General features: G+C 36.5%; 1 protein-coding gene across 2 annotated transcripts; it reads right to left on the minus strand.

The window, feature by feature from the left end:
• Window positions 1-2153: 2153 nt before the first annotated feature.
• On the minus strand, window positions 2154-11764 carry IL2 (interleukin 2). Of its 2 annotated transcripts, none has more exons than XM_036069411.2 (4): window positions 11615-11764; window positions 11464-11523; window positions 8516-8662; window positions 2154-2563 (listed from the first exon to the last, which is right to left on the minus strand). In XM_036069411.2, the coding sequence occupies exons 1-4, from the start codon at window positions 11762-11764 to the stop codon at window positions 2552-2554; spliced, it is 369 nt and encodes a 122-aa protein (XP_035925304.1). In that variant the 3' UTR covers window positions 2154-2551. The 2 variants fall into 2 exon arrangements, with proteins under 2 accessions (XP_035925304.1, XP_035925303.1); XM_036069410.2 differs by lacking the exon at window positions 2154-2563 and adding an exon at window positions 6541-6674.
• Between the last annotated feature and the right edge of the window lie 370 nt (window positions 11765-12134).

Below are 12134 nucleotides of genomic sequence, written 5' to 3' on the forward strand. Positions count from 1 at the left end.
GCTTTTCAACAGTTCTGTGATTTCCCTAGGTGTGGATTTGAGGGTTTTGTGTGGGTTTTTTGTTGTTTTTGTATTTATCCTGCTTACTTTTTTCACTTGTTTCTTATGTTTTTCTTGTTAGCACCATATTTTTTTAATTTTATTTTTTATTTATTTCCTCTGGTCTTCGCTTTGGATACTTTCTTAATTGGCCTGTCTTTGGATCACTAATCCAGTCTTCTGATATGTCCAATATGCTGATAAACACATCTAGTGATTTCTTAATTTCAGATACTATATTTCTCAGTTCTAGGATGTTACACTTGATTTTTTCAAATAGATTTCAATTTTCTGCAGCAATCTATATTTTCTATATTTTAGGTGCCATGCTGTTTTCTTTAACATATTAATCAGTTATTTTAAAGTCTGTGTCTTATAACTCTATATCTGAATTCTGTGTTGGAGATTTTTTTTTTACTGGTTTTGCCGCTTAATTTTGAGTGTGTTTGTGTGTTAGCATACCTCATAATTTTTTAACTAATGCCACATTTGGATGAAAGAGAGGCTCTGGATGATAGTACCTTTAAGTTAAATTTTCTTCAGAAGGCAAGAAGAATCTGGCAGATACCTTTAATCCTTTTGAAGTGTGGTTTTCGGCTTTGTTAGAGCTGCTAAATTTCACATATGCTCTTATTTCAAAGCTTGTTTACCTAGAACCTTAGCCTTTCTTTTTTCTCATCTTAAATCCTGACATGCCCATTAAACTCCAAACTGTGTCTCTTCAGCACCACACAGCTCCCTACATAGCTCATTTGCCTCCTAGTTACTATTTTCTGCCTTTTGTGTGTGTGTGGTTTAGAGGTGCATGTGCAGCTGATGGATCAGCCATTGAAGAGAACCTGTATGTGGATGTATGGGCTCCTTCTCCACAGTTCTCTTTGTTTTGCTTCTCAAATCTCATACACTTTGAAACCCTGAACTCCTACTTTGATTTCCTTGTGGGACTACCACTTGGGTTCCATTTCTCTGTGCCGTAATTTGGAACATAACCTCAGAGAAAATCCAGGGTGTCCCTTGTACACATTCTTTCTCTTAAGGAATGTAACCTACAAGACCTGCCTGCATTGGTTTCTGTCCTCACATAGGGAAACTGCTGCCAGGCTTAGGCCTGAAGGGAGGAGGAGTGAGTAGATTACTAGAAACTTAAGGACAAGGTCATAAAGAAAGGAGCACTTAGAGAGGACTATAGTGATGCATTCGTCAAGTGATGCAGCCATCCTGAGGTGATCCTTCATCCAACTCTCACCAGGGATCCCCTTTAGCCAAATTCAACCAGAAACCAGAAGGCAAGAAAACACATTAATGTAGTCGACACAAGTTGGCTTAGCAGGGTGGGGAAAGATGTAGAGTCATCAAGGAGAAAATAGAAGATATCTGCACAATTCACCCCTTTATTCTTCAACATGTGCACTCTTCATTTGGGAGAAAAGTGTCCCAAGCAAACGAGACACATGAAGTTTTCCAACTTTGGTATCATTGTTAAGTAATATCAATTCAGAAATAATTTTCCTGAAACTTAAAATGTTAGGCACCACCAGTATTTTTCACAAAAAGAAAGTGAGACTATGTGAAGTCCCATTTCACATGGTATGGGACAAGAAGAGAAAAACAGGTAAAATAAATACACTTGAGTTTCTGCTCAATAGCTAATCATGAGAGTTGGTAATCATAGCTTCCTTCTTCCAGTACTCTTTGCATATTCTCCTTTATCTTCTGCCATTACTTTGGCTGGATGGAATTCTTTACCTGGTAGTGGACTTCAGATTTCAATTCTGGGGAATCTGAGTTTTTGATGTTTTGCATTTTGGGGATTGGTACAGTTTTCCATTGACTAGTACTACTGGAAAGAGAGTGCTTAAAAATGCCCTACTGGATTTCCTGGGTTCCAAATATAGTGCTACCCTTTGTGTAGCTGTTGCCTCTGTTCTGTAGCAGGAACTTCCGTTTCCCCTTGTCATCAGATTGAATCAGTCTGGCCAATACAGTAGTCCTTTATGTACCTGTTCAGCTGCATGAAAAGTCCCCACATGGCCAAAACATAGTCTTAGCTTCCATTTAATCAGTTACCAAAGTCAAGATTCCTGGTAGAAACATACCTCCTTGAGCACTAGGACTTAAAAATGACAAAGCTATGGTTTTATTGATTGGAGGTAAAATTTTTTCAAGTGAGTAAGTATAATAATGAGAGGGATCCCTTTTACTTCTTCTTGATTGCCAGACTTGTGCAATCCATCGGGAGAGACTGTATCATATATTGGCTGCTGATTTAACACAAATAGTGCATCCTGTAGGACCATACTTCATCTTCACGATATTGTTTTCAAACAGGTGTCATAAGTGAACCTTCAACAGGCTATTTCACTCTCTTACCAAGCTAACTGCTTCTGAATGATGGGGTACATAGTGAGATCAGTGAAATCCATGAGCATGATGCCATTGCCACACTTCTTTTGTCCTAAACTATCTTCTTTGTTTGGAGGCAGTGTTGTGATGGAGAAGGCATTCCATAAATCTAATGGTGGTGCTGCAGAACATGAGGCAGAGAAAGAAAATCTGAATTAGAACATAGATCTATCATTTTGAGGACAAAACAGTGTTTACTCCATAGTGATAGGGATCCATATAATCAATCTACCATCTGATAGCCAGCTGGCTCCTCTGGGGAATGGTGCTGTATTGAAAGGTCAGCATTGGCTTATGCTTTTGGGAGGCTGGGTACTCAACAGTGGCAGTAGCCAGATCAGCGTTTGTGAGTGAAAGACCATGTTGTTGGGCTCATACATAGTCTCCAGCCTTGTTGCCATAGCCACTTTGTACATAGATCTATTGAGTAAGCACTGGATTAGCCACAGAAAGAAGTTGGCTGGCATTCACAGGAAGGGTCATCTTATCCATTTGTACAATGAGAGCCTTCTTTATAGTGGGACATTAATATTTTTACGTTCTCTGCTCATTCAAGAGGTCCATTCACATACCTCTTCCCCAGACATGTTTGTCATCATTTTTCCATTTTCTTTTTCAATATATGATCATCTAGTGAACTCATTTGTCACTTCCCATAAGTCAATTCTAGATCCATACCTATGTCCATTTTTCCTTCTGCATGGAGTAGACAAATGCACAATTTTGAATAGGGTTATAGTTCTGGGATCATCCATTTTCTGGCTGATAACAGCATCTGATGCAAATCCATTTTTAAACTAGGTTCTTATTCCTCTCTTTTAATTTGTAATAGGAAGCTCCCCAAGAAGCCAAAAGAATGGACTGAGAAAGAAAGGTTAAGTCAAGTACCATGAGATTCTAAGCTGCCAGCTTATGTAGTTTAGTTCTCCCTCCTGGACCTGTTCAAACCTACACACCTTCATTTTATGATGAAGTGCTGCTCTGTTCACCCAATGTTGTTTCAGTACATCAGTTAATAACTGGCCCATGATGGGAAGTTCAGGTGGCATAATCACTTGGTGTCCTGTGGTCAGATATTTTTCTCTACTTCATTTTTCTGATACGTCCTTGATCTTTTGGAGGACTTGTCTCCCTTCTTCTACCAAACATATGTATTGCTCAGGCACTACCTCTGTTATTTCTCATCATATCCAATTAGCATAACATCACTAATGCAATGGACCAGCATGATATTCTGTGAAATAATAAGATCAAATACTCTCCAGACTAATTATAACAGAGCAGAACTGGTTATATCCTTGGGACTAGACATACAAGGTATTCTGTTGCTCATTCATGTAAATGCAAATGGCAAGAGCTAGAGATTGCCAGTCGACTAGGCTGTCTTGAAGGGAGTCCTTAACAGTGTGCCTCTCTGGCCACTACAGAGGTATGTCACAGGTAGGGTCTGTGATCCCTTTGGACCCTCTTAAGATGGACTCAGGCTAATGTTCCATCTCTCACGTGGCCTCCATAAGTTCCAGTCTGACTGGAGGCTCTCAGTGGAGTTTCAGAATTACAGGGTACATTCAGAGCCATTAACTAATAACCTCCAGAATATCTAGACATTCCCCATTCCTCAGTAAATGGTCTCCGTGGCAAATAGCTCTTCCAAAATGGCTTGGGAGAAAATTTCACAGTATATATCTGTGGACATATTAGGGGGCCCTTCCTTAAAGGGATCTAGCCTCCTTGGAGACCAGGCCTAGGAAATGGCTCAAGTCTGGGAACTAGAAAACAGGCCATGAATCCCAATTATGGTGATTTTTCAATTATTTCTGCCCAGAAGAATTAGAATCTTTTAATTTTTAGGGATCTTGTCACCAGTCAGTCACCATTGCAAATCTCTTTGGATCAAGGCACTTTGATTAGCACTTTGCCCTATGGTTTATTGTAGTTAGTGATTGCTTCCACCTTGTCTCTGAGGGCTAAATGCTGTCACCTGGACTTTATTACTCCAGGGTTCCATTATTCTCAGATCAGGGAAACCAATTCCACTGCACCACCATCTGTCATTTCTGGTTTAATGGAAGAAAAACCATCACACAACTTTGGTGGATGCTAGTGTCCCCCTTACCAATGCATTTCTTAATATCTTCCTAGGCAAGATGAGAAGACTGTACATAATAGGTCCATTCCACTTTTCCATTTCCCTTGTCCTTTGGACTCTGTTCTACAGGGAAACTCTGGCATTTAAATATCATTTAAAAAGGCCACTGTGGAGTCCAAGAATTTATTCAACCAACTAGTAATGCCATTTGCAAGTTATCATTAAATTTTGAATCCCAGGGAGTTGCACTGATCTAAAGTATATCAGCCTACACATGATTTAATTTTCTCCCCTGTTGGTCTAAACACCTTTTATCTCACTGCCTCAGTGATGTTGACATCTTAACTTTCATTTTAGGCCTAGAGGTAATGAAAGGTGGTATAGGTGAGTTCTGAGGAAAATTTCCCTTAATTTGTGAGTCATTGGAAGGTTTTTAAGCAGAAGAGTGATTTTTCCTTGAAAAGGATACTATTAAAGAAAAAGAGGTTGCCTCTGTCAATAGGATGTTTAAAATTCTCAGCCTCTCTTTCTGGCAAAATATCTACATCTATCTCATGATCTCACTCCTTCCCCACTTAGTGTAAGAAACCTAGAACGCTTAAATTTTTAATTGGCGCTGTACCTTTGCAGACCTTACATTTGGCTCTTGGCTTTGTCCTCTGTCATATGTGCTCTGACTACAGGGGATGAACAACTCCTTCAAAACTGCTAGCAAGGACTTCTGGTTCCCCATGCATGTTTTTAATTGTATATTCATAAGTTATTTTTAACACCTCTTTTCTCTGAGACCATCAGAAGAATCTAGGTGATAATCATAATTTTTATAACTGTTGTTATTGTAGCAATTAAATGTCATGGCCATTTGATCTCACACATGTCCTCAATCTGCATTTCATCCTGTGCTACCACTGATGATAATTTGAGTAATCAGGATGCTAGTACATCCCATAGATCATTATATTCCTAATGAACCCACTCCCAGATCTGATTTTGATGGTCTATTTCTTGGGGCTATTTCTGGCATGATTACTGTGTTTGAGCCATAAAAGAGATGGCATTCTCAGAATAAGTCAAGGAGGATCTAATAAAGAGACAATTTACCAAACTATGGTCATGGTATAGGGAAGCTGCAAGGTATAATGCAGTACCCTGGAGCTAGTAATGGTCAAAGTGTTACTATCCCTAGGCCTGAAGGGAGGAGTGGAAGGAAAAGTTAGCAGAACCCAGAAGGAAAAACTCTTGAGAGAAACTGGGTTCTTTGGTTGGGAGGCATAGCCATCCAGAGGCTACTTCACATGGAGAGTCAGGGGATATCTTCTGTCCCTCAGACATCCTACCAGAACTCCCCAGTGGTGGGACCTACTGGAAATCCAGAGGGCAGGGGAGACCTTTGATATATGTTATACAGGTGAGCCTCCTGACAGCACATTGTAAGATGCTGGAGAATGGATAGGGAGGCACACCAATTATATGAAGAGTTTCAGTAATGTGTTTGGCATCTTGTTTAAGGCATAACCTGAAGAAGGAAAGTAGTGTGATTTGATGAGGTTTTCTCAGACTAGAACTAAGGATCCAATCAGCTTATGAAAGGAGAAAACGAGAACTTTGAGAAGCCCATTTCCTATTCCACATACCTCTCCAGGGGAAGAGTGAGTTTTGTAAGCATCTTAACTATCTTATGAGTTCACATGAGTAATTCAGAAATGTTTTACTCTGTGCTGCTATTCCCAGGATAATAAATGGCTGGGCTTGTTTTTATTCATCAACTTTATTAAATAATTTTATTAACTGATCTACATAGGTAGTATATTTAACAATTCAATATAAAAAAATAAATATTTTGGGATAAATAATTTGAGTTTTTAGAGCCCCTAGGGCTTACAAAAAGAATCTTAAAAGATCCATATTTATCATATGAAGTATAAGAATAATAATTACAAAAGGTAGCAAACTATATGTCAAAAAAATAAATATGAATTTTAAATATTTCAATAAATAGCCTGGTACATTTTAAATAGGAGACACTTAATTATCAAGTCAGTGTTGAGAAGATGCTTTGACAAAAAGTAATCCATTTGTTCAGAAATTCTGTAATGGTTGCTGTCTCGTCATCATATTCACATTTGAATCTTGTTTCAGATCCCTATAAAAGAAAATTTTAATTTTTTTAGTTCAAGGTAGCTTCCCATAAATAGTTATTCTCAGTTGAATAACTTACGACTGATGCCCTTTACTTTCAAGTATGTTTAATATATTAATCATTCATATTTTCCTGAAATGATCAAAAGGGCATGTCAAAAAGTTATATGTTGATACCAAGTGATAGTAGCATACATATAAACTAAGATTTTCCTCATTTGTCAATTCTGTCCATCTCGGTGAGCACAAGAATTCTTTTTCCTGAATTGTATACAGGTAAACATTTTAAATAAAAACAGTTCTGGACAAATATTTCATTAAATGCTGCATGCAGAATAAAGTTGTTAAACCTCTCTTCCTCTGGGCATATATCTATTTATAGGTTATATGTATACAGTCATATACACATTATACTTCTTTTTCAAACCTTAAGTCTCCTATTATCTTAACTTTAGTGAATCTCCCCATAGTTCCCCAAAGCAAAATAGAACTAACCCAGAGTATGTTAGGATAAGCTTTGGTTTGGAAGAAATTTGTGTGAAGAACATTTTCATAAATACTCATACCCGCTCCTACTCCACCTTAGTATTAATGCAGGTGAGTTTCCCAACTTTTAAAGTCTAAACATTAGAAATTTTGTTCTGTGGACTGATTTTTTAGAAACTAACCTCCTCTGCTGATAGGAGCTATTTCAACTCTACCTCTAGCTGACAAAATATTTTGAAATATAACAAGATAAAAGAGAGGACTTTTTCAAATTGAGGTAATTCCTATTATGGAAATATAAAACTAGTAAGATAAGTATTCCCTTTAAATAACCTGTTGCAGTGTTATATGCCCTCTTACATATAATTATTTAAATATCTCTTGGGAAGGTTTAAATTTTTTAAATTAGCTTTTTAAATTTTTTTTTAATTTTTAAATTTAAATTTAAATTTTTTAATTTAATTTAAAATTTTTAAAAATAGCTGACATTTACCAACTTTCACATAATTTTATCTTAATTTTGCATCAAGAATTTAGAATGAGTTTTCTGATGGTCAAAAATTTTGGAACAAACCTTTTGACACAGTTATTGTCTATCAGTGTCTAGATGACATTGATTTCAATGTATTTTTTTTTTAATTAGATGGAAAGAAACAGTCTACTAATACAATGACTTATTTGGAAACAACTGGAATTACATAATTTTAGAAACTTAGTTCTACTGTAATTAAAATTACGCTATTAAGGATGCCTGTTAACTCATGAAGTTTGTACTTTGGCAGATGAGATGAGAAAAGAGAGCCATGAATCTCTTCACATCACCTGAGTCCCTTGTATATTTAGTATTTCCTGTGCATTTAAAAATACTTAAGTTCTTGAAAGTATTACCTCTAAATAAGGAGTTAATTATCTAGCCCATTGGCCATTTTAGTAGTTTCCAGTTTTTTAGATAAATCTTAGTCCTTCCACCAAATAATAGGGAAAACCCATCCTAAAACCTTTCAGGTAATTAGTATGGGTTATTCTGGAAAATGATCTGAAAGAATTAGAAAATATGTAACAAAACCTGTCTGCTTTCCGTGAAATTCAATTGTCTTTTCCCACTCCCAGTTTTGTATTAATGTGAGACAGAGGTGACAGAGTGCTGGGTTATGGGCTTATCTCTGGGTGGATGGTAGGCAGAAACCCTCTAAATTATACTTCCCAGCTCCATAGTGTATCATCTAACATAAAAATGATTCATGTTCACAGTGGTCTTAAAATGCATGAGAAGTTCACAAATTATAAAAATGTTATACCACTTTAAAATGACCTTCCATTTATTTTATCTTCAGGAGGGCAAATAAAGTAATGCCTTACCTTTAGTTTCAGAAGTGTTACATTGATATTGCTCATTAATTCCTTGATGTCTGTCAAGTGAAAGTTTTTGTTTGGAGCTAAATATAGCACTTCCTCCAGAAGTTTGAGTTCTTCTGCTAGACATTGAAGATGTGTCAATTCTGTGGCCTTGAATAATAATAAATATAATTATCAGGTCAGTTTGCCCTAAAGGTCAGATTCAGAAATTAATCTCTATTTTATTAAGAGTAGTTTTTTACTATTCTCCCTGTTCTCAGCATTACTGTAAAGATGGACCAATATAGCTTATATTATAAGACTGGAAAAACTAGAGTTCATCTACCCATGTTTAGCATTAAATGTTACATAATGAGGGGCGCCTGGGTTAAGTGGCTGCCTTCAGCTCAGGTCATGATCCCAGGGGCCTAGGATTGAACCCCATGTCAGGCTCCCTGCTTAGCAGGGAGCCTACTTCTCCCTCTCTCCCTCTGCCCCTCTCCCTCCCCCTGCTTGTGCTTGTGCTCACTCCCTCTCTCTAAAATAAATAAATAAGTAAGTAAATAAATGAACAAATAAATAAATGTTAAATAATGAATCAATAATTTCAGCTTAATTTGGCTTTGCCAAAAGTCAACACTTCTGTACCCAAATGCAAATCACAAAAAGAGAATTATTTTCCAGTCTGTGTAGAAATTATTAGAATCAGAGCAGTCACAGCATGGAAGTATAGGATCACATTCTATAATTCTAACATTTAATAATCTAAGAGTTGAGAATCATAGAATGTTAAGGACAGAGTAGCTCTTGGATATTGTCACAATCCCAGCATTTTATAGATGAGACAATTTTAACTGCATAGTAATGACTCTCAGTATAGCAAGTCATATAACTGTCCTAATTTTTTACTTTTCTATAGTAAGTATATTAAAAAATTATGTGTTCCAACCAAATAAAAGATCAGAATATTTGAAGGACTTTTGGGTGGCTCTCAGGACTTAGACCTATACACCCACCCACCCATGTGGTCTGTTATAATGATAGTATTTCATACTTTTCTGGTCCATTATAATTTTAAAGTGTCTTCTCCCAAACAAGCCCATTTAAGTCTCACAGCCACCCCTTGAGATAGCAATGCAGTGCTGTTATCTCCATTTTACAAATAAAGAAACTAAATCTCAGAATTTAAGTGTTTTCCCAAGGTCACATGATTAGGTGGAGCCAAGATTAAATTTTAGTTCTTTTTTTTTATAGCTCTAACATAGCATCCTTTGAATTAAATGTGTTTTATAAATTTCTAAAAATTTTTTTGCAAACATAGAATGGTGGTAAAATGAACAAATGAATGGAGCTTATCACATTACTTTGGGTTTCAAATAGATGAGGCATCATTTAGAAACTGTTAGATTTCAAAGAATTTCACCACCCTCTAAATTATGCACATAATCTCATGTTCTCTTTCTAAAAGTCTTTAAAGGGAGAGAAGATAGGACTACACCACACACATTTTATGACATTTCCATCCACTGCCCTTTCAACTTGTTACTACAAGTTCAGGGCTTAAGTTTTTGGCACAGCAACTTGGAGCTATTTCCCTCAGAAAACAGTCTAGTATCTTTATGGTGCTGGAGTTAAGAGTTTCGTGGCTCTGGTTAAGTTAAAGAAGCATCTCTAAGTTATTTTCATCTTTCAAAGGAGTAGTTTGAAGCATAATTTCTTTCAATAAGAGATCAATGACATTGCATCCATGACCTTTAAAGTCCCATTTTTTTTTTTTTTTTTTCTGGGCTTGGATTCACCCTGGGACAAACTCTTTCCAGCACCAAGTCATGTTCATTCTCTGTTGACTGGCACAACTACTAGGAAACTTTATATTCCTAGTATAGCCATAGGAGCTTGGATGATCTGTGTTTATCTATCTGAATCCCCAAAAGACCAAATCTTGGAAAACAAGTCATATAGCATCATAAGTCTCTAGGTCTATTGGCATAAAAGATGTGTAAGTCCAAAATTTTACTTTACACTCCCAGGGAGAATTTTGCTTTTACTAATAGCTAATGTTTACATGGTATTTACCCTGTGACCGACATAGTTCTGAGTACTTTACATTTACCCATTAATCCTCACAAAACTATATGAAGTATATATATAATAATCATTCACATAAGTAGATAATAAACTGAGTCAGAGTAGGTAACTTGCCCAAGGTCACAAAAGCTAAGACATAACAGAGCTGGGAATTCAGTTCAGATAATCTGGCCCTAGAGACTATGCTATTGGCCAGTACTGTGTTGCCTCTCAAAGGTAGACCCTTAGGAGTTTTTCCTAAAACAATAAAGCATTTTTAAAAATAGGAAATCAACTTTGATAATTTGCATGGTAAAATGATATAATCAAATCTCTCTCAAGTTTTACATTTTTAAATAATAAGAATATAATCTGTCCCATCAGTAAACTGGGGATATTATTATTTTTTAAAAATTTTTTATTGTTATGTTAATCCCCATACATTACATCATTAGTTTTAGATGTAGTGTTCCATGATTCATTGTTTGTGCATAACACCCAGTGCTCCATGCAGAACGTGCCCTCTTTAATACCCATCACCAGGCTAACCCATTCTTCCCCCCTCCCCTCTAGAACCCTCAGTTTGTTTTTCAGAGTCCATCGTCTCTCATGGTTTGTCTACCCCTCCGATTTCCCCCCTTCATTCTTCCCCTCCTGCTATCTTCTTCTTTTTATTATTATTGTCTCTTCCCACTTCCTCTCCCAAAACATACCAAATACATACAGAAAAATATATAGGCAAAGCTATTTTACAGAAGCTTCATTACCAAATTGGTTATTTTTTTAAATATTGAAGTTACTGATTCTTTTCCTCAGATGAAGTGCTATTAATCTAATCAGCTACAAATTTTCATATTACTTGAATTTTCTTAAGACATAAATTGAACATAGAAAGTTGTACTTACCTTCTTGGGCGTGTAGAATTTAAACGTGAGCATCCTGGAGAGTTGAGGGTTCTCATAATTCTGAGAAAGCATAATGTATTTTCATTAAAAAATGAACTCCAGTTCAAAAAATTATATATAATAATTTTAGTAAGAAAGGGAATATACTCACATTAACTCCATTCAAGAGCAACCGTAAATCCAGCAGCAATTGCTCCAACTGTTGCTGTGTTTCCTTCGTAGAGCTTGAAGTAGTAGGTGCACTGTTTGCGACGAGTACAAGAGTCAGTGCGATGCAAGACAAGAGTTGCATTTTGTACATTGTGGCAGGAGTTGAGGTTACTGTGAGTAGTGATTACAGAGGCTGATAGGAAGCACTTGAACAAGAGAAGCAATTTATACTCTTAATTCTGGAAAAATATTTATGGGGGTGTCAAAATGTTTTACATATTACACATATTTTCAAAGATTCTACCTGTGTGGCAAAAAGCATTACCTTTATTTTTCCTCTTCTGATGACTCTTTGGAATTTCTTTAAACCCCCATAAACTGACTGAATGGATGTAGGTAAAATCCCTGTTGGTTACATGAGCCCACACTTAGGTGGCAGTTGTAATTCATACAACTAACGCCTTCTGTATGAAACAATTTTTCCTTCCTCTTTCTTTAAGGGGGTGGGGATACAAAAGTGG

The sequence above is a fragment of the Halichoerus grypus genome, chromosome 3 (genome assembly GCF_964656455.1).
Source record: "Halichoerus grypus chromosome 3, mHalGry1.hap1.1, whole genome shotgun sequence".
NCBI lineage: Eukaryota > Metazoa > Chordata > Mammalia > Carnivora > Phocidae > Halichoerus > Halichoerus grypus.

Excerpts from the sequence above, each read along its gene's own strand:
- IL2 (XM_036069410.2), bottom strand. The coding sequence starts at position 11,764 with ATGTACAAAATGCAACTCTTGTCTTGCATCGCACTGACTCTTGTACTC. Across the intron at positions 11,524-11,614 it reads TGCTCTTGAATGGAGTTAAT|AATTATGAGAACCCTCAACT; the intron begins GTGAGTATATTC and ends ATGCTTTCTCAG. Across the intron at positions 6,675-8,515 it reads TAACACTTCTGAAACTAAAG|GGATCTGAAACAAGATTCAA; the intron begins GTAAGGCATTAC and ends TTTCTTTTATAG.